At 46.2% G+C, this 19,837-nt stretch overlaps 1 protein-coding gene across 3 annotated transcripts in view; it reads right to left on the reverse strand.

Moving 5' to 3' along the window:
- Nucleotides 1–8,530: 8,530 nt before the first annotated feature.
- CCDC141 (coiled-coil domain containing 141) overlaps nt 8,531–19,837 on the reverse strand; it is a 133,721-nt gene continuing 122,414 nt past the window's right edge. The window contains exons 21-24 of one of the 3 annotated variants that reach the window (XR_011364533.1): nt 16,904–17,016; nt 15,520–16,400; nt 10,023–10,169; nt 8,730–8,818 (exon numbers count right to left, since the gene is read on the reverse strand). Coding sequence is in view for 2 of the 3 variants with exons in the window: in XM_069983053.1 (XP_069839154.1) it covers nt 8,560–8,818; nt 15,520–16,400; nt 16,904–17,016 (1,253 nt within the window). In the remaining variant the exon portion in view is untranslated. Of the gene's footprint in view, nt 8,819–10,022; nt 10,170–15,519; nt 16,401–16,903; nt 17,017–19,837 lie in introns of all 3 variants that reach the window. The other 2 variants (XM_069983054.1, XM_069983053.1) reach the window with 2 other exon arrangements.

The following is a 19,837-nucleotide window of genomic DNA, read 5'->3' on the forward strand; positions in this document are numbered from 1 at the left end:
TTTCCCATGTTATAAAAATAAATAAATAAATAAATAAACATGTTTTGCATTGCCGTGTGCGTAATCGCCCGAACTATTAATTAATCACATTCCTGATCTTGCACGGTAAACGGTAAAGTGCAAAATTGCGCATTTTTGGTCACATCAAATCTAGAAAAATTGTAATAAAAAGCAATTAAAAAGTCGCATATGCGCAATCAAGGTACAGATAGAAAGAACACATCATGGCGCAAAAAAGACACCTCACACAGCCCCATAGACCAAAGGATAAAAGCGCTATAAGCCTGGGAATGGAGCGATTTTAAGGAACATATTTTTGTTAACAATGGTTTGAATTTTTTTATATGCCATCACATAATATAAAAGTTATACATGTTACATATCATTGTAATCGTAACGACTTGAGGAACATATAGAACAAGTCCGTTTTACCCCAGGGTGAATGGCGTAAAAAAAAAAGCCTCCAAATAAAAGAAATTCGTTTTTTTTTTTCAATTTCACCACACATTTAATTTTTTTCTGGTTTCGTAGTGTACTTTATGAAAAAGTTCAGCCTGTCATTGCAAAGTACAATTAGTGGCACAAAAAATAAGGGCTCCTGTGGGTTTCTAGGTGAAAAAATGCAACTGCTATGGCCTTTTAAGCACAAGGATGAAAAAAAACGAAAACGCAAAAATTTATATTGGCCCGGTCCTCTAAGGGTTAAACAAGTGACCCTCCTCATCAGTTTCACTCAGTCCTGAGCCATGTTTCCAAACCTCCAATCCACAAGCTCCTTAACAGTCTCTAGTTTTCTGCTGAAAAACTACTCAAAGGTTCACTCCACTCAGTATGGTGATGCAGTTGATTAGTGTAACCCCATGCAGGCTGGCAATGATCCCCCGGGGAGTCGGGGAATCCCCAGGTGGGCTCTTCCCCCTTGGTGGGCCCTAAGCTAGGATGAAGCCAACATGAAGATTTTTTCCCAGCATCTCTGCACACTCCTGTTATTCACTGCCTCTATACAGTAAGCTGGGCACTTTAACCCCAGGTTACTGTATAGACACAGCAACCAGGGTGACAAGAAGGAGAAGGTAGTGTGCAGAGGAACAGGGCCTCTCCCTTACCCCCTGAGCATCGGCTCATGCACCCTTCTGAGAGTGTTAGACCCATCCAGGATATAAGCCAATACCTGTACCTTCTTCTATTGTTGGCAGAGCTGGGGACTGACATTAATTAAGCCACTAAATACCTGCAATAAACCGAAAGAAACATATGCAACACAATACACTAACATACATTAGTACATACAAGCAGGGCCAGCTTCAGCACAGGGCTTACCCGGGCATGTGCCAGGGCTCATAGCGCCTCTAGGGAACAGCTGAACATCAGAAGACACAGGAGATGGAGCAGAGAGAGAAAAGGGTGAAGGACCTGATCACATGACCTGAAGGTCCTCAACCTTACAGTGTCGAGAGCAGCCAGACAGAGAGGAAGAGGGACAAGACTGAGCTGAGTGCTGTGTGTAAGTGTCTTAGTATGTCAGAGTCAGTCAGTCAGTGTGTCTCTGTGTAAATAATGTGTTTGTGTATGTTAGTGGTGTCTCAAGTGATTGTGCATAGTGTATGGATGATGGGTGCATAGTGGATGAATGAGGGGCCCGCTGAGGCTCTGTTTCCCAAAGTCCCACAAGAACCTGAAGCCGACTCCGCAGTCCAGTCCTAGAGAAATAACCTTTTAGCTCCTGTACAAGCAATACCTAGGTGTGCCTTGTATATACAGTATGCTCTCTATAAGGTTCTGAAATGTGGTCTAGTTTTTTTTTCTATAGAAATTATGCTCAGCAGCCCAGCACTCAAATTGTTGAGAGACTTCACTGGCGAGGCCATTTTTCATATGCAGAACACACCTGATAAATTGACTCTTTATAATAGGTTCAAGAGAAGAATAAAAATAGAAACTAATAAAATTTTGCAATGGAATCCACAGGGGAGGTTCAGGTCTCCATGTTCTGTCTGATAAGCCCCAAGCTCTTGACACTTACTGTGAACCTTGATCAGGTGTGTCCAAGCCTACAATATAGACATACCCCTTCCATTATACAGTAATATATTAAGTTATATACATAGACCAGTCTTATAACTTCTCAGAGTCAATATGATTTAGCTTTTATACAACATCGTCCAGTTTCGTTTCTTCAGTAGAAGCTGCATGTTCTTTTTCCATGTATTGCCATGCCAGCTTCTGGATATCTTATACAGTTAGTGCGTTACTCAGTGCAGGGGGCAGCTGTTTAATGCCAAATGCCTGACATGCTTCAGCAAGATATAGAGGCTGACATTTTAAGATTCTTTATCCATAGGAACGAGATATCCTGGCTCAGTGGAAGTGACTATGCTTTCCAGAGCCCTTTATGTTAACCCTTTTCAATTCTGTTGTAGCCCCCAGTGTAATTGAGATCCTGTTCCTATTCCTTGCTGGTCTCTGTTGTTCTGTTCTATTGTCAGGTTCCATTTAAGATTTTATCTGTATTGTCATATACCAAGAAACTTGCAAGGCATGCATGCATGACACATTTCTGGACTACATCATGACTATATATATATATATATATATATATATATTGCAGTGAAATGATGGAATCAGGGATTTGATCAAATCCCGGGAAATGATAAAATGACCGCACCGTCATTCCATCATTTCCCTAGGGAATTGATCAAATCACTGACCCCTTTCAGGGAAATGATGGAAGCGACATAGAGTTCACTTACTATTTCGTCTCTCTGCTCCCTGTTCCACTCGTTTCTCCTGCTACGCGCCTCCTGCTCCCCCGGCCTGTCCGCTCCGCTCCCTGTCCTCCCCCGCTGCCTGCTGCGAGTTGTGCTGCTTCGCTCCGCCTCTTGTCCTGTCCGCCCCGCTCTGCGACACGCCTCCTGCTCCCCCTGCCCGTTCCCTCTGCTCCTCGTCCGCCCCAAAGCCGTATGCCTGCTGGGAGGTGTGCCGCTCTGCTCCCCGTCCGCCCCACTGCCATATGCCTGCCGGGGAGGCGTGCCGCTCTGCCCTAGGGAAATGATGGAACAGCGCATCCATTCCATCATTTCCCGGGATTTGATCAAATCCCTGGATTCTATCATTTCACTGCAACATATATATATAATTTATTTGTATAGCGCCAACATACTCTGCAGTATTTTTTTTTTTCATACACACAATACAGGGATTATATTATATACACACATTTCAGAATTTAATAATTTTAATAAATAAAAATAAAAAGCAAAAGGACACCATGAGGTCAGGGGAGGATGTTAAAGCAAATGTACAACTAGGTACATCAGTTTGTTTTTTTTACATTAACAGACCGATGCCATCGTGTGGATACTAGTGCCGTGGTCCTTTTTGTGAACTGCCTCCCGGTTCCCTTGCATGGTGTGTTCAGAACACCGACCCTGCATGAAGCAATGTATGTTGGCTTGCCAGCCCCCAGTGTGATGAAACCCCCTCTTCTATGTGACGCGTCTCCCCTCTGTGACCGCGGCACCAGCATTCCCGCGCCAGCCCTGTTCTGTTCATGTGGAAAACACAAAGCGATGTGCTTAGTGGTACATTCGATTTAATGATGGCAATGCTGTGGAATATGTTGATACTACTGTATATAAAATACATAATCCTTTACTATTGGAGTCAATTGGAGTCAATGCTGAGCAGAGCCAATATTTGGGGTGTATGTCTGTCTAGTATAGTTTGGCATTTTTTATCCTGCTGCTTTGAGAAAGTGCATACAGTCCTTGGAAGGCATCCAACTTCCCTGGGCAGCGAGATGCTGATTGTTCGGGTTTGAACGAACCCAAATTCTTTGAAGATCTGTTGCCCTCTAAAATGAAAAATGTGGTGTGACCAGCTGGTTATAGTATTGTTGTCTTATTGCTGGTTTATCATTTCCCACTAAATAAGGCACGGGACAACATTTGAAAAATAAAGTTTATTATTCATTGTATATGCATTTTGTTCTTTATATTGTTCATTAAATAAAAATCACTCAATAAATTAATTATTGTGCAATAAGTACAATTCTAGTACAGCAGAATATCCAGGACGGTGGCTGATCTGCATTTGGTTTCTTTTAGCAGGAAAAATTCCCAACTATTTCGTGCACTTGAACCACTTGACAAGTTGTTATGAGCCGCACATCTGATAAGGGAAAAAGTCTATGACCAAGTCATGTGCCTCTTATAGTGTTAGTTTCCGATGACACGGTTTGACCCTGATACCAGGTTTCAGTAACTATAATATCTTTTGGGCCATACTCAACCATAATCAATGAATATAATTTAATAAATTAATAATAATAATTCATTAAACATAATTCAAGCCATAGTCTACACATTACCATATAAATGAGTAAATGGGTATCTTATGTATACTGTGGAGGAGAGCAGCAGGTGCCTATCAATTAAATAGCCTGATCGGAATCCCCTAGCTCTGGCCTAGTGCAGATTTTAGCAGTGCCATCTATTCCTCATACTGACGCCTGGTCCCCAAGATATCCCCCATTTTGCAAATATGTAAATATGCTACATTGTTGCCCTGGAGGCAGGCCCAGTGCCCCGAGTGCACGGATATCTTCTCCCCTCAGTGACATGCCAGGCTGGGGACAGACCTTATTCTGAAGGGGAGGAGATAGTGGTGCGCTGCGGGTGCTGGGCCCACCTCCAGTGCACCAAAGTAGCACATTTGCATATTTACACAACTGAGGAAATCTTGGAAACTGGGCTGCAGTATGAGGAGTAGATGGCACGGATAGAATCTGTGTGGCAATGTCAATCAGGTGGCATGGAAATCTTCATGCAGTTTGCTTTAAATGGGTACTGAAACGCATTTCTCTTCACGGCTTGCAGACATTCTGTCCAGCCAGCTTCATTAGAAGTCTATGAGGCCTCTGGATAGATGATGGAAAGCGGGGAAGTGCAGCTCGCTACTGCGTGCTTCTTCCTACTTGTTCTTCTTATCAATTAGGGTCTTAACAGTGAGACCCCAACCGATCAAAAGCTTTGACATGTTCTTGTGAAAATTCAAAAGTTTTTTATTTTTTAATGACAGGGACTAAAGATGAGCAAATATCGAGCATGCTTAAGTCCATCCGAACCCGATCGTTCGCCATTTGATTAGCAGGGACTGCAGAACTTGGATAAAGCTCTACGGTTGTCTGGAAAACATGGATACTGCCAATGACTATATCCATGTTTTCTGCATAGCCTTAGGGCTTTATCCAAGTTCAGCAGCCACCGCTAATCAAATGCCGAACGCTCGGGTTCGGAAGAACTCAAGCATGCTCGATATTCGCTCATCTCTAACTATTCCTTTGTATCACACAATCTGTTTTCATAAGCTTGTCTTTGCAGGTATGTTATAATGATATCAATCCAAATAAGTATTCATCAATTTCAAACAGGGATCAATCTGTTTTCATAACATTATGCACATTGTTCACATGCTGCTCCATCCAATAGCCAGCCTTAGGAGGTCATGTGCCATTCTGGACATGCAAGCAGAAACTGCTGAGGCTACTGAAGGGGATTTGGGGGTGAGTAATTTTTTGCTGATTTGATCTTTTACCCAAATGAAAAAAAAAAATCCCAAACAGCTCCATTGACGTCTTTACTACCGTTTCTCATTTTCACACTTGCACATTTTTCCACTGGCTCAGTCCCTGTTGTGTGTGTACATAGTCTTCTCTCATTAGTGACCACTCTAGTCAGTCTTCAGCTCTGCTGAACGTTCCTGTATTCTCTATGGAGAGAGGAGGAGTAAGCTGCAGACAGATAGCTCTGGCTGTGGCTTATCTCTCCAAGAACAATGGTGTTGGGCAGTGAAATTCCATCATGCTCGGCCACTATCTCAAGCAATATCATCTATCCATCTATATTTATGGCTGAACCTGCCACAAGTGATATAAGGTGTATGGGGACAGATATCTCTTCCGCTTAGAATTTACACCAGGGCCTCCTGCATTATCACAATTATTTGGCTTGGCCACAATTAAATTCTCTACATAAAAACACTGAACATAATCCATCCTGGATTGCCCTAAAAATAAACACCCAAAAGTGTGTTAAAATTACAAAAAATAGTGGGATCGGCAAAAAGTGATATAAAGTTCAGTCTTCACCTATGTAGGTAGTCAGTTACCAGGTTGAAGATCTATAGATCCCCAGATTATGCAGCAGAGCTAAAGGTATGAGGAGGACACTCCCTCACCACACTCCACACGGGGTAATCCTCGGAAGCAGGGATCTTAAAGGGAAACTGTCAGCTAGAGGGGACGTCCCCTGACTTGTCATAGAGGTGTAGCCATGGCACTTCAAGGTAATCCAATGCCCTGGCCTCGCCTCTATGACCTTGAGTGGAAATAAAAAGCATTATTTAGACAATTTTAGTTTTGGATTACCACCAATAAAGGTATGAATAGTCTCACAGTTTACTGCTACTATGTAGCAGGTTGGGACGTCCCCTTTAGCTGACAGTTTCCCTTTAAATGTAGCCTGAAAAAAACTTTCTTCCAACCACTGTCACTTAGGTATGACCAATATTCAAACATATTATTTTACATCCATTATATTCCCTGAATATTATCTTTTATGTGTTGCTTGTTTGACCATTTTACCAAACTAATAAATAACAAAATAAATGTACATTTACATGATGCATAAGGCACAGCTTACATAATATAGGTATATTTTAATATCTTAACACCATTATACAGGGCCTAAACCTTTATACCTATTTATATTACATGTGCAAAAAGTATTTCTCACACTTATGCTGGTTTGTCACAAGAAACAGTCAGCAAGCTTTATGATAGAAACTTCCCTTCCAGCTTAGCAGAGCTACTGTGAGCTACTATACTAAACAAATACCGGCCTGATTACTGACTATTCAGGCCGATAATCATTTAGTGTACAACATTTAATGCACAATGTTGGCAGATCATGGTCTTTCAACATGGGGAATGAAGGGGAAGCAAGCTCTGAGCTGATGGGTCGTTGCTCGCTTCCCCGGGAACATCGGGCCGTGTAATATGGTCTTAAAGCGAATGTACCACTAGGTACATTGTTTTGTGTTCTTAACATGAATAGACCGGCGCGGGGATGCCGCCACCCATTTCCCGTGCACAGCGCTAGTCTATTCCCGAGCACCGACACGGCATTGAAGTTGGTGATGATCACGCCTACCCTCTGTGACATTGATTCTAATGGAGCAGCGTCACAGAGGGGAGGGGGTTTCGTCACACTTGGGGCTGGCAGGCCTGCCCCCAGTGCTTCATGCCGGGCCGGTGCTCGGTAATAGACTGATGCCGTGCACGGTAAATAAGCGGCGGCATCCCCGTGCAGGCTCTGGTATATTCATGTAAAAAACACAAAATGATGTACCTAGTGGTACATTTGCTTTAAATGTTACCCTCACAGAATTTATTTCCCCTGCTTAGATTTCAGCTCTGAAGGTTTATGAATGTAGCTCTAAACTACAATACAGGCTATAAAACATTCTCATCCTATAGCAAGTGATTAGAGATGAGCGAACCAGCCGAGGTTTCGGGGGCGTATAAACCTGAACTCTCAGCTTCTGATTCCCGCTATCTGCCCGCTCCGTAGAGAGAGTGGATACAGCCTGAGGACCGCCTAAAAAACTAGGATACAGCCTATGGCTCTGGCTGTATCCCAGTTTTCCAGGCGGTCCTCATGCTGTATCCACCCTCAACACGGAGCGGGCAGACAACGGGAATCAGAAGCCGAGAGTTCAGGTTCATACGAACCCGAACCTCGGCCGGTTCGCTCATCTCTACAAGTGATACCATATATTTTCAATGTTACTCTACTTTAAACCCAGCCTGAATCTGTTCAGTAAAATAATTTATATGAATCTTAAATGTGTTCCTATGCTTTAAAGGGAATCTGTCATATGATTTCATATAATATAACTAACCAGGGCTTCTAGGTATTTAACAGTTTCTTAATGTATACAAATGAACGTCAAGTGCCCACAGGCCTTATCCTCCCCCTGCCTCCTCCCTCTGTTTTTGACTACTTTGCTATATAGCTTCATTAAAATAAATGTATTACTTGGCTGTATTACTTAAGTGGCAGCAGTAAGGGGCAATACGGCCCCTCTGCTGCCAGTGGGTGAGTCAGGAACTGCAGGAACTCTCCTGCTCCTGATCCATGCAGCGCTACACAGCGCGGGTTCCTGTTCCTCCATGTACTGTAGATTTACAGTACACGCGGGCCAGGACCCTCCTTGCACAGCACCGTGCGGCAGCACTTGATCAGGGGATCAGGAACTGCAGAGCTTAGACAGCCCTGCAGTTCCTGACCCAAACAGTGGTGGCACAGAGGGGCAATGTTGTCCCTTACTGCTGCCACTCAATGAAAGTTAAATGTTATATATTTTTTTAATGAAGTTATATTACAAAGTAATCTTTGAGTCTTCAGAGTACCCCTTTAAGAAAGGCTAATCTAAAAGTAGCTTGATAAAAAAAAAAAAAACAAGTCCTCCTGAAGTCAATGTGAAGAAGTACATTAGCTAATACAGTATCCAATACATGACGGACACACAGACATAGATGACAAGAAGTGTTATCCAATCAACATCTGAAAGCCCTGGTGGTCTGCCTTCTGTCAGCTTGGCATCACTGATGGGAGTGATGGTGGCTTTATAGGTGCGGGCTAGTAAGTGGCCAGTTTCCTTGTTTGACTCCTCTTGTATAATAAAAGTTTGTCTGGATTTCTTTTCAGGGTCGACAAGGTGATCACCTATGGAGTGTCTCTTATTCTTTCTGGACCTAAAGCAGAAAGTTGTTATTTGTTGCAGGATCATACAGTGAAATTCTAAATATTCATGTCAATTCTTGACTTTCCTCCTTATCCTGTAGATAAAAGTGACAAGTTATCATAGGAATGAAGGACAGTGTGTGAGTTGTTAGTATATCTACCAGGTCTTGTATATTTTATATTACAAAAATTATAAATCAAACTCTGTGTATGTAAATCTTGTGTGACACCCAATAAAAAGGACAGTGCTGGATTAGACAAGGAGGGACTGTGCCACACTGTACAGAGCAGATTTAGGCTGCGTACATGAATGATGAACATAATCAGACCAGAAGTAACTGGTTTTCAAATCTTTCTAATCTTCTAATATTTTTTTTTTCTTTTTTTTTATATTAAATTTAAAAATGTATTGTATTTACAGTAATTCATGATTCCTGTCTCCCCCCACAGTTAATACCCCCTTAGCCAGCGATAACCTGCCTTACTAAGCAATTGTTTGAGCTGGCATTTCCTGTGTGTCAAAAGGTCAGCAAGAAGACCTGATCAGCAGAGATCAGCGGGGATTCAGAATCGTAGCAAAAGTTGTTGGACAAAGTGAGTATAACATATTTTTTTATTTTTTAAGGCATGAGATACTGTCTTAGGCTATGCTTACACTACGTAAGAGACTGGCCGTTCCATGACCCGACCCGGTCACGGAACTGCTGGTCTCTGAAAAGATCATGATCTTTATCGCCACAGAGTTCTGATGCGGGTGCATCCGTGAGCACCCGCATCTGAACTTCCCACTGCACACTATGAAGCGCGCGGCCGGAGCCGCTCGCTCCATAGTGTGCACTGACATGGTTTTCTGCGGCCACTATTCAATGAATAGCAGCCGCAGAAAACTGACATGTCAGTTTACTTTGGCGCCGCTAGGGATCCTGTCCGGAGTGTATGCTATGTGTATTCCCTCAGAAGGCAGCACTACGTAAGTTCCGTGGGAATCACGGCTGTTGTAACAACGGCCTTGATTCCCACAGAGCTTACGTTGCGTGAACATAGCCTTAAGGTCATGAAAAAGGGTAAATAAATAAATACTAGAAGCTCCTCTCCTTGTTTCAGAATAGTGTGCCAGGTTTGATCCTTGCTGTGGAGCCCCTTTTCCTGTAGTGTGAGCTTCTGAGTAAATGACATACTTCTGTATTACATATGAGAGCCTCTGTTCCCACTGACCATTCATTGCCACGTGGAGTTCGGGCAGCCTAAATCTGCTTAGCTATCCAAAACCTTACTTTATCTGGAAGTCATCTCTGCTGACATGGAGCACTTCTGTTCTATAAATGGTGCCTGTTCCCCTTGTTCAGTTTAAAACTTTGAGTGCTGTCAAAAGAAATTTTTTTACTGTAAGCTGCTTGACGGTCTTGTCATAATATATTTATAGGGTTGGTGACCAGCTCCTAAGCTCAGAAAGAGAGCGGTCTTGAAGGGGTTATACAGGATTAGAAAAACATGGATGCTTTCTTTCAGAAACAGTGGCACTCCTGTCCTTGTGTATGGTATTACAGCTCAGTTCCATTGAAGTAAATGGGGCAGAGTTCTAATACCACACATACCTTAGGACAGGGGTGGTGCTGCTTTTGGATGAAAGGAGCTATGTTTTTCTTATCCTGAACCACCTCTTAAAATTAAGAAATCATAAGCTCTACTGAATTTTCCTCCACTCACAAAACAATATATCAATCTGATCAGCAAATCACACTCTATAACATGATGTTGGCATATTCAACGTGACAGATTACCTTTAAGGTTACAAACCCACTTGCCGGATCTGCAGCGAGTCTCCTTGCTGCGTTTTTGCAGGGAGACTCGCTGCAGATCCCGGCCCTATACTTTCAATAGCAGAGAAACTCGCAGCAGGGATGTACATCCCTGCTGCGATTTTGTCTGCAGCCCGCCCCATTAACCCCCCAGCCGCCGGACATTATACATTACCCGATCCCCGTTCCTGCTTGCTTCGGGGCTCCCGGTGTCTTCACGGCCCGCCCGGCCAATCAGTGCGCTGCGGCGGGGCAGCGCACTGATTGGCCAGGCGGAACGTGCCGGGAGCCGCTGAAGCAAGCAGGAGCCGGGATCAGGTAATGTATATCGCCCCCAGCCCTGCAGCCCCCGACCGCATGATCGCCCCCGGCCGCACGATCGCCCCCAGCCCCGCAGCCCCGGCCGCACGATCGCCCCCAGCCCCCGGCCGCACGATCGCCCCCAGCCCTGCAGCCCCCGACCGCATGATCGCCCCCAGCCCCCGGCCCCCGGCCGCACTATCGCCCCCACCCCTGTAGCCCCCGACCGCATGATCGCCCCCAGCCCCCGGCCGCACGATCGCCCCCAGCCCCGCAGCCCCCGGCCGCACGATCGCCCCCAGCCCCGCAGCCCCGGCATCACGATCGCCCCGCAGGCCCCGGCCGCACGATCGCCTGCAGCCCTGCAGCCCCCGACCGCACGATCGCCCCCGGGGCTGCAGGCGATCGTGCGGCCGGGGGCGATCGTGCGGCCGGGGGCTGCGGGGCTGGGGGTGATCGTGCGGCCGGGGGCTGCGGGGCGATCGTGCGGCCGGGGGCTGCGGGGCGATCGTGCGGCCGGGGGCTGCGAGACTGCAGGTGTTCGTGCGGCCAGGGGCTGGGGGCGATCGTGCGGCCGGGGGCTGCGGGGCTGGAGGCGATCGTGCGGCCGGCGGCTGGGGGCGATCGGGGCTGCCGGGGGGCGGGCAGGATATACATTACCTGATCCCGGCTCCTGCTTGCTTCAGCGGCTCCCGACACGTTCCGCCCGGCCAATCAGTGCGCTGCCCCGCCGCAGCGCACTGATTGGCCGGGCGAGCCGTGAAGACACCGGAAGCCCCGAAGCAAGCAGGAATGGGGAGCGGGTAATGTATATCCTGCCCGCCCCCCTGCAGCCCCGATCGCCCCCAGCCCCCGGCCGCACGATCGCCCCCAGCCCCGCAGCCCCCGGCCGCACGATCGCCCCCAGCCCCCGGCCGCACGATCGCCTGCAGCCCCCAGCCGCACGATCGCCCGCAGCCCCGCAGCCCCCGGCCGCACGATCGCCTGCAGACCTGCAGCCCCCGACCGCACGATCGCCCCCAGTGGGCGATCGTGCAGCCGGGGGCTGTGGGGCTGGGGGCTGCGGGCGATCATGCGGCTGGGGGCTGCGGGGCTGCAGGCGATCGTGCGGCCGGGGGCTGGGGGCGATCGTGCGGCCGGGGGCTGCGGGGCTGGGGGCGATCGTGCGGCCGGGGGCTGCGGGGCTGGGGGCGATTGTGCGGCCGGGGGCTGCGGGGCTGGAGGCGATCGTGCGGCCGGCGGCTGGGGGCGATCGGGGCTGCAGGGGGGCGGGCAGGATATACATTACCTGATCCCGGCTCCTGCTTGCTTCAGCGGCTCCCGGCACGTTCCGCCCGGCCAATCAGTGCGCTGCCCCGCCGCAGCGCACTGATTGACCGGGCGGGCCGTGAAGACACCGGAAGCCCCGAAGCAAGCAGGAACGGGGACCGGGTAATGTATATCCTGCCCGCCCCCCTGCAGCCCCGATCGCCCCCAGCCCCCGGCCGCACGATCGCCCCCAGCCCCGCAGCCCCCGGCCGCACGATCGCCCCCCAGCCCCCGGCCGCACGATCGCCTGCAGCCCTCCGGCCGCACGATCGCCCCCAGCCCCGCAGCCCCGGCCGCACGATCGCCCCGCAGCCCCCGGCCGCACGATCGCCTGCAGCCCTGCAGCCCCCGACCGCACGATCGCCCCCAGCGGGCGATCGTGCAGCCGGGGGCTGCGGGGCTGGGGGCTGTGGGCGATCATGCGGCCGGGGGCTGCGGGGCTGCAGGCGATTGTGCGGCCGGGGGCTGGGGGCGATCGTGCGGCCGGGGGCTGCGGGGCTGGGGGCGATCGTGCGGCCGGGGGCTGCGGGGCTGGGGGCGATCGTGCGGCCGGGGGCTGCGGGGCTGCAGGCGATCGTGCGGCCGGGGGCTGGGGGCGATCGTGCGGCCGGGGGCTGCGGGGCTGGAGGCGATCGTGCGGCCGGCAGCTGGGGGCGATCGGGGCTGCAGAGGGGCGGGCAGGATATACATTACCTGATCCCGGCTCCTGCTTGCTTCAGCGGCTCCCGGCACGTTCCGCCCGGCCAATCAGTGCGCTGCCCCGCCGCAGCGCACTGATTGGCCGGGCGGGCCGTGAAGACACCGGGAGCCCCGAAGCAAGCAGGAACGGGGACCGGGTAATGTATAATGTCCGGCGGCCGGGGGGTTAATGGGGCGGGCTGCAGACAAAATCGCAGCAGGGATGTACATCCCTGCTGCAAGTTTCTCTGCTATTGAAAGTATAGAGCCGGGATCTGCAGCGAGTCTCCCTGCAAAAACGCAGCAAGGAGACTCGCTGCAGATCCGGCAAGTGGGTTTGTAACCTAAATGAACAAATGAAATACTTGTAGTATGATTACCATGGAAAAAGAAAAGAGAGTCCCTATTACAAAATACACCAAACATGGTGTAAAGTGAAACTGGCTCAGTTGCCCCTAGCAACCAATCAGATTCCACCTTTCATTTTCCAAAGAGTCTGTGAGGAATAAAATTTGGAATCTAGAGCCAGTTTTACTTTATACAATGTCTAATAAATCTCCCCCCATGTACTAATCCAGTTGTGCTACATACACATTTCGGAAACATGCGCCTCTGTATCAGCTGCAGGAACGTACTTTTTTTAACATTGACTTGCAGGCATCGTCAGGTGTGCCCGCAAGTCAATCAACCATTCACTTCAATGTAAAGCACGGTCGCCGCCGCACATTACATTGTGTGAACAGCTATTATTTCTGGAGGTTGTTCACTGAACAGCGTCTGGAAATAATAGACAGGTACATTACTTTATCATAACATGACATTATGTTTACATAACACTGTGTGAACACAGTGGGTGACATTGCATTGACTTCAATGGAATGCTGTCCCTACAGTAAAGAACGGACGCTGACTCCACTGCAATCAACATCCGTTCTTTACTAAAAAATAATGTTGTGTGAACAAAGCCATAATCATATTTTTACTGCTTGACCCTGTTGTTCAACTCAGCAGCCTGGTTCCTGCGTACAGTGCCAGTCTATTCCCGGGCACCGGCCTGGCCTGAAGCACTAGAGGCTCGCAGTGTGACAGTCGACCATCCTCTCTGTGACATGGCTCCATTGATAATAATGTAGCCACGTCACAGAGGGGAGGGCAGAACGTTACACTTGGGGTGGGCAGGACTGTCTTCAGTGCTTCAGGCCAGCCGGTGACCAGAAATACACTAGCGCTGTACGAGAGATCTTGGCTGTGGTTCAAATAAATGGACCACGGCACCAGCATCCCCGTGCTGGGGGCCAGTCTATTGATGTATAAATCTTAAAGCGATGTACCTGCTGCTACATTCGCTTCAAATTTTGACTTATGAAGTGGCCATGAATAACCAAGTTGAGTTGACTGTAGGTGGTCATCACTGTAAAGAATATTTTACTATGGTACCAAAAATTATACATTTGCTTGTTGGCAGGGACACTTACCATCCATCCATGATGATTAAAAAAATTTCTTCATACATAATGGCCCACATTTACTATTGCAAATGCATGAGAATTAATATGGAAAAAAAAAACTATAAAATGTCAAGTATTACTGCTGACGTGTGCGGAAAACTCATGTATTACAGACATAATATTCGATGATAACTTTTATTAAAAATCTGTGTATTACATTCCAAGTATTTTCCGGTTTTGGTAGAGGTGGCTTTGAAAAAAAGAGAACAGCTGAATGGTTTGAACGTCTTACAGGAGATGAAAAATAACCCAAAGAGCCCAAATCCAAAGTACATTTTTACAGAATCATGTTCATGTATTGCAAAAGTGACACCAAAACAAAAACTTAAAGAATAAGTTCAAAAGTGAAACAATTTGGTATCCTGCCAAAAACCTTGAAGTTTAGTCTATAGTTTATGATGACCCTGGGGTCTGGTGTTCACAGCTGGGTTCCTGCACTAACACAGAAGGCAATTATTTATTCTCAGGGCAGTAAGACTTTTCTACACTCCATGGGAACATTGTCAATGTCAGCTCACTAAATGAGTTTAAAAAGGACCCTAATATATTTCCCAAGTGTAGTAATATTACAGATTGTAATGCTTTTAAAAGCCAATAAGGACTCAGTAGTGAATAACTGCAAAGGTGAAAGATCATTTTCCAGGAGATCATTCATCCAATGATTGTTCAGTCGTTCACCTACTTCTATCTAATGTTTATGGTCACCTTGAGAGGGGTACTAGGATTAGAAGGAGGGTCTTCTTTTATAGAAACTATGACACTCATCTGAATATAGAAAAGACCACCTTTATAGATCTAGACAATCCTTATAAATTAAACCAATTTTAATAATGATCTAATGTACAGTATTTTTACACATACAATACTTTTTGTAGAGCCAACCCATATGTATAGGAGATCAACCCACCGCTATATTGTCACGCTATGCAATATCTAAACATCAGAATAAACTGTGGTTCCCTGAGGACTGATTTTAGAACCACCATTGATGGAAGTTTAGATCAAACACATAATCTGCCAATCCTAGTGCACACAAATGAGGAGATAATAATACAAAAAAAATAATAATAAAAATAAAATAAGTTAATCTAAATTTTATCTTCATTATATGCTACCCACCAGGTTAGAGTAGGCTCTGGATATCCGGTAACTTCTACTTCCAAAGTAACTGGAGAGCCTTCCTTAACTGTTACATTATGCAGGTGCTTGGAGAAGGCAGGACTTTGGCCTCCCCGACTAACACTGTTGTGTTTTTCTGAAACACTTCTAGTAGCCTCCTGGGTAACCGTATGCCTCTGGCAGCTTTTGGCGGGGTCTAACTGAAACATGAGACCAGAGAATTCATCTGGGGTAGCATGCGCCCTATCTTTGGTTTTAGCAGGGTTATCGGAGGCATGCAATTGTTCTGTTTTTTCCGTGCTTTCGTAAACAGAACAGCTCTGCAAATGGGTTTCATGCACCTCGTTCATCATATGGTAGTTGGGTTTTGCTTTGGCGGGAGAAGTACTTAGGGAATAGCGGGTTTCATTTACTATTGTCGAATGGTGTGAGAAAGGAGACTCTGCTTTGTATCCAACAGTGGGTGAGTAGAGTTTCTCCGTGTAACTAGAAGTCTTTTGGTTTCTGTGACTTGACATATCACTGTAAGCGGCAGGTGTTAAGAAATCAGAACTGTCCGTCACCCTTTTGCCACTTGTGTTTATGTGCATTTGCATGCTATAGGAGCTGACATGCATGCTGTGCGAGCTGTAGCAAGGTTGCTCATCCTGCTCTGTCTCTGACTGGGGAAGGTTGGATTCAGGAGTTTCAGCAAGCGGAGGCAGGGAGATGTCATCGGGGGATATGCACTCATATTCATCCCCAGATGCAGCTTCTTCTGCCAGCAATTCAGGCTGCAAGTCTGTATCGGCTTGTATACTACCGTCTTTGGAAAGTACTGGCAGATCTGTGGTTTCTCCAGTCTCATTGCTAATGGAAATTTCTGGGACTTTCTGTGGCTCCTTTAAGAATTGAAAATATTCTTTTTTAACGGTTATATTTTGACATAACATTATTATTTTGCAAATGGTGCAAATTAAAGGAAAGGTCTGGTGATTTATAAAAAAAAAAACGGCAGCCGGCAGGGGCAGGAGGGAAATTGATTACAAGTACTAACTTACCTATCCCTGTGCCCTCAGGCTCCGGGATCTCTGCCGCTCAGCAAGTCAGTGACTGGGATGGGGCACCACTCCAGTCACTGATGGGCTAAGCGGCCAGTCAATCAGCCAGGACAGGCCTTTTCCCCCCAAGTTTTGACATCATAACAACTCAGGGGGGAAATGCTTTCCAGCAAAGGGGCCTGTGGCCGGTCCAGCTACTCACCATGGGGTAAGTTCGTACTTGTAGTCAATTTCCCCATTACCCCTGTCATCTGCAGGGTTTTATAAATCGGCAGACTTCAAATTCCAATTATTTTAACCATCAAAACCATTGCATTCTCGTAATACGTTATCTTCTCAGATACCTGTAATTTCTCTTCTAGTTCCTTCAAATAGACGCATAAATCATTCACAGAGATGAGGGCTTCCTTGTGCTTCAGTAAAGACTTCTCAATATATTTCATTCCATCCTCTGCTCCTAAGGTGAAAACATTGAGGTGTGAGAATTGTCACTTGCAAAAGGACATAAAAGGCTTAAATGTGTTTGTCTAATGGTGCGTCTACACGGAACTATCATCGTTCGAATTTTTGCGATAACCATGGCATTTGAGCGATAATTGGCTCGTGTAAACACAGCGAACGATCAAGCAATGAGCGAGTAATCATTCATTGTGATCTTTCAACATGTTGTCAAATCGTCATTGGTCGTTTGCTGAAAATTCTCAGATCGCTTCGTCTAAACAGTCTTTCACCGATTCACCCTATGTGTGAGATGGGCTTAAGCGATCCTAAAACTATCACAATAACGATTTTTTCAAACAATATATCGTTCTGTCTAAACGCTCATCGTTATAAAAAAAACACATTATTACTTTGAAATCGTTAATCGTTCAATTGTGCGAATTATCGCTTTGTGTAAACGCAGCATTAGGATACATTCACACGTTCAGTAGTTTTTCAGGACTGTATATGTGTGCAATCATCTGCAATTTGTTGTTTTTTTTTTTGCAAAAAAAAGGGAAGGTGATAGTTAAATAAATGGGAATGGTTCAAAATGATTATTCATACATATCTTTTACGGATTTGCAGACGTTACAGTAGTTTCATCCATAAAAATTATGGATCCACAAAAATTATGGACGCTCCCATAGACTTCTAAATATACGGACAGTGTGAACAGCCAAATAGAAATCAGTAGGCCCTAAATTTGTCTGTAACTGCAGATATGCAATTATGGACAAAATTACGGAATGTGTGAATGTAGCCTAATGTGTGAATGTAGCCTAAGGGCCCTATTCCACCGGACGATTATAGTTTGCATAATCGTTAACGATTAACGATCTCAAACGACCGCTATTGCGAAAGACCTGAAAACGTTCACTGTCCATGGAACGATAATCGTTACTTATGATCGTAATTGCGATAGTTTTTTCTACGCTATATATTCGCTATTGCGTTCGTATCTATTGCGAACGACCGAACGATGTCTTATTCAATGCGAACGATTTGCGAACGAGCAACGATAAAAATAGGTCCAGGTCTTATAAAGCGATCAACGATTTCTCGTTCGGTCGTTAATCGTTAACTGCATTTCAACCGAACGATTATCGTTTAGATTCGAACGATTTAACGATAATCTGAACGATAATTGTCCGGTGGAATAGGGCCCTAAGCATGGAAACCAATCCAGTATGGAAAGCTAAAACCTTGTGCGTGAAGTATAAAGCTGTGCTAATCCTTTTGTTCAATATAAAGGGGTTTTTCGAAAAGTTTTTAAACAATTTATAGAGAACGGGATAAAAAAAACAACATCTTTAATTCAGTCCTAGGTGGTGGCAGTGCTAAAGTAATAGAAAATTATGGAGCAGGCATACATTTTTATTTTTTCTTTAAACTACAGGAAATCCCTTTACACTAAACTCCTCCTATGTATTCTGAACCTCTATGGCAGAACACAAGGTGGGCATTTAATTTGCGGCGCCTGCAATGCTTGCGCCAGATGGGCGGGGAAGGGATGGAATGGGGTATGCAGCTGCACACAGAGGGGGCATGGCCTCTGTGTGCACAACATTTAACATTTTTTTAGCGGAAAAATATGCCAGCAACACTACATTTGCACACTTTGCACACAGGATTTATGTAGAGACATTGCACCTTTACACAAATCCGACAAGCATCGGTATTGCAGGTACATTTTTAAGCCCGGCGCTAAAGACACTAGACTTGATAAATGTCCCCCTTGGAGGCTACCTCCTTAAAACAGCCCAAGCAATCTGCCATGACATTTTCATATAAAATATAGGAAAATAACCTCAGTATCTCTCTGTGTGAAAGCAAAGGCAAACAGAGTTCCCATATGGACCCATATATTTTGGTGGGTGGCACATTACAGCTCTATAAAATTGTAAGAATCAGTAATATGCTTGTGTGTTTTTTGAATTAAAGTTTTTGCAAAAGAAAAAAAGGCAACAGACCAAAATACCTTTGTGCACCAGGACTTAGGGCCCTATTATACGGAGCGATAATTGGCCGATTATTGCTCCGTGTAATAGAGACAAAGATCAGCCGATGAAAAGATAACCAAACCTAAAATCATCAGGCGCCGACCGCGCATCGCTACATGTAATAGCGATGCGTGGCCGGAAGCTGATGATTCTACAAACAGTATGCATTACCCATCCACGCTCCAGGGCTCCTCCATTGGCCTGCTTCCTCCCCAGTCTCACGTGCTGATAGGCCGCTCAGCCAATCACTAGCCGCGGCGGTCCCAGACAGTGATTGGCTGAACGGCCTATCAGCACGAGGGACTGGGGAGGAAACAGACCACAGGAGAAGCCCTGGAGCATGGATGGGTAAGGTATACTGTTTGGGCAAGGGCTGCAAGGACATCGGTAATGATGTCCATGCAGCCCTTGCTAAACGATTATCAGGCCAGCTAATAGACTCAGTACAGAAGCGCCAATCTAGCAGACCGGCGCTCATTTACTGTATTAATCGGGCCCCCATTGGCCAGTGTAATAGGACCCTTATTCTGTCAGACCCACTACTTCAAATAATGGGACTAATGTAGACACCACTAGTACAGCCATAGGAACATCATATATCTATCATAAGATAATAAGAAGGGAAATACTAAAAGGGCAAAATAGATGGACCAAGTTTTTCTGTCAAAAATCGGTCAACTAATAAGAATTTGACTTAATACCTGAAGTTTAAAGTGTTACTGTCATTTCAGAAAAGTTTTGACATCATAGAGACGGCTCAAAAAGTTTTGATCGGTCCAGATCTGGGTAACAAGA

This window comes from Dendropsophus ebraccatus, chromosome 9 (assembly GCF_027789765.1).
Source record: "Dendropsophus ebraccatus isolate aDenEbr1 chromosome 9, aDenEbr1.pat, whole genome shotgun sequence".
Taxonomy (NCBI): Eukaryota; Metazoa; Chordata; class Amphibia; order Anura; family Hylidae; genus Dendropsophus; species Dendropsophus ebraccatus.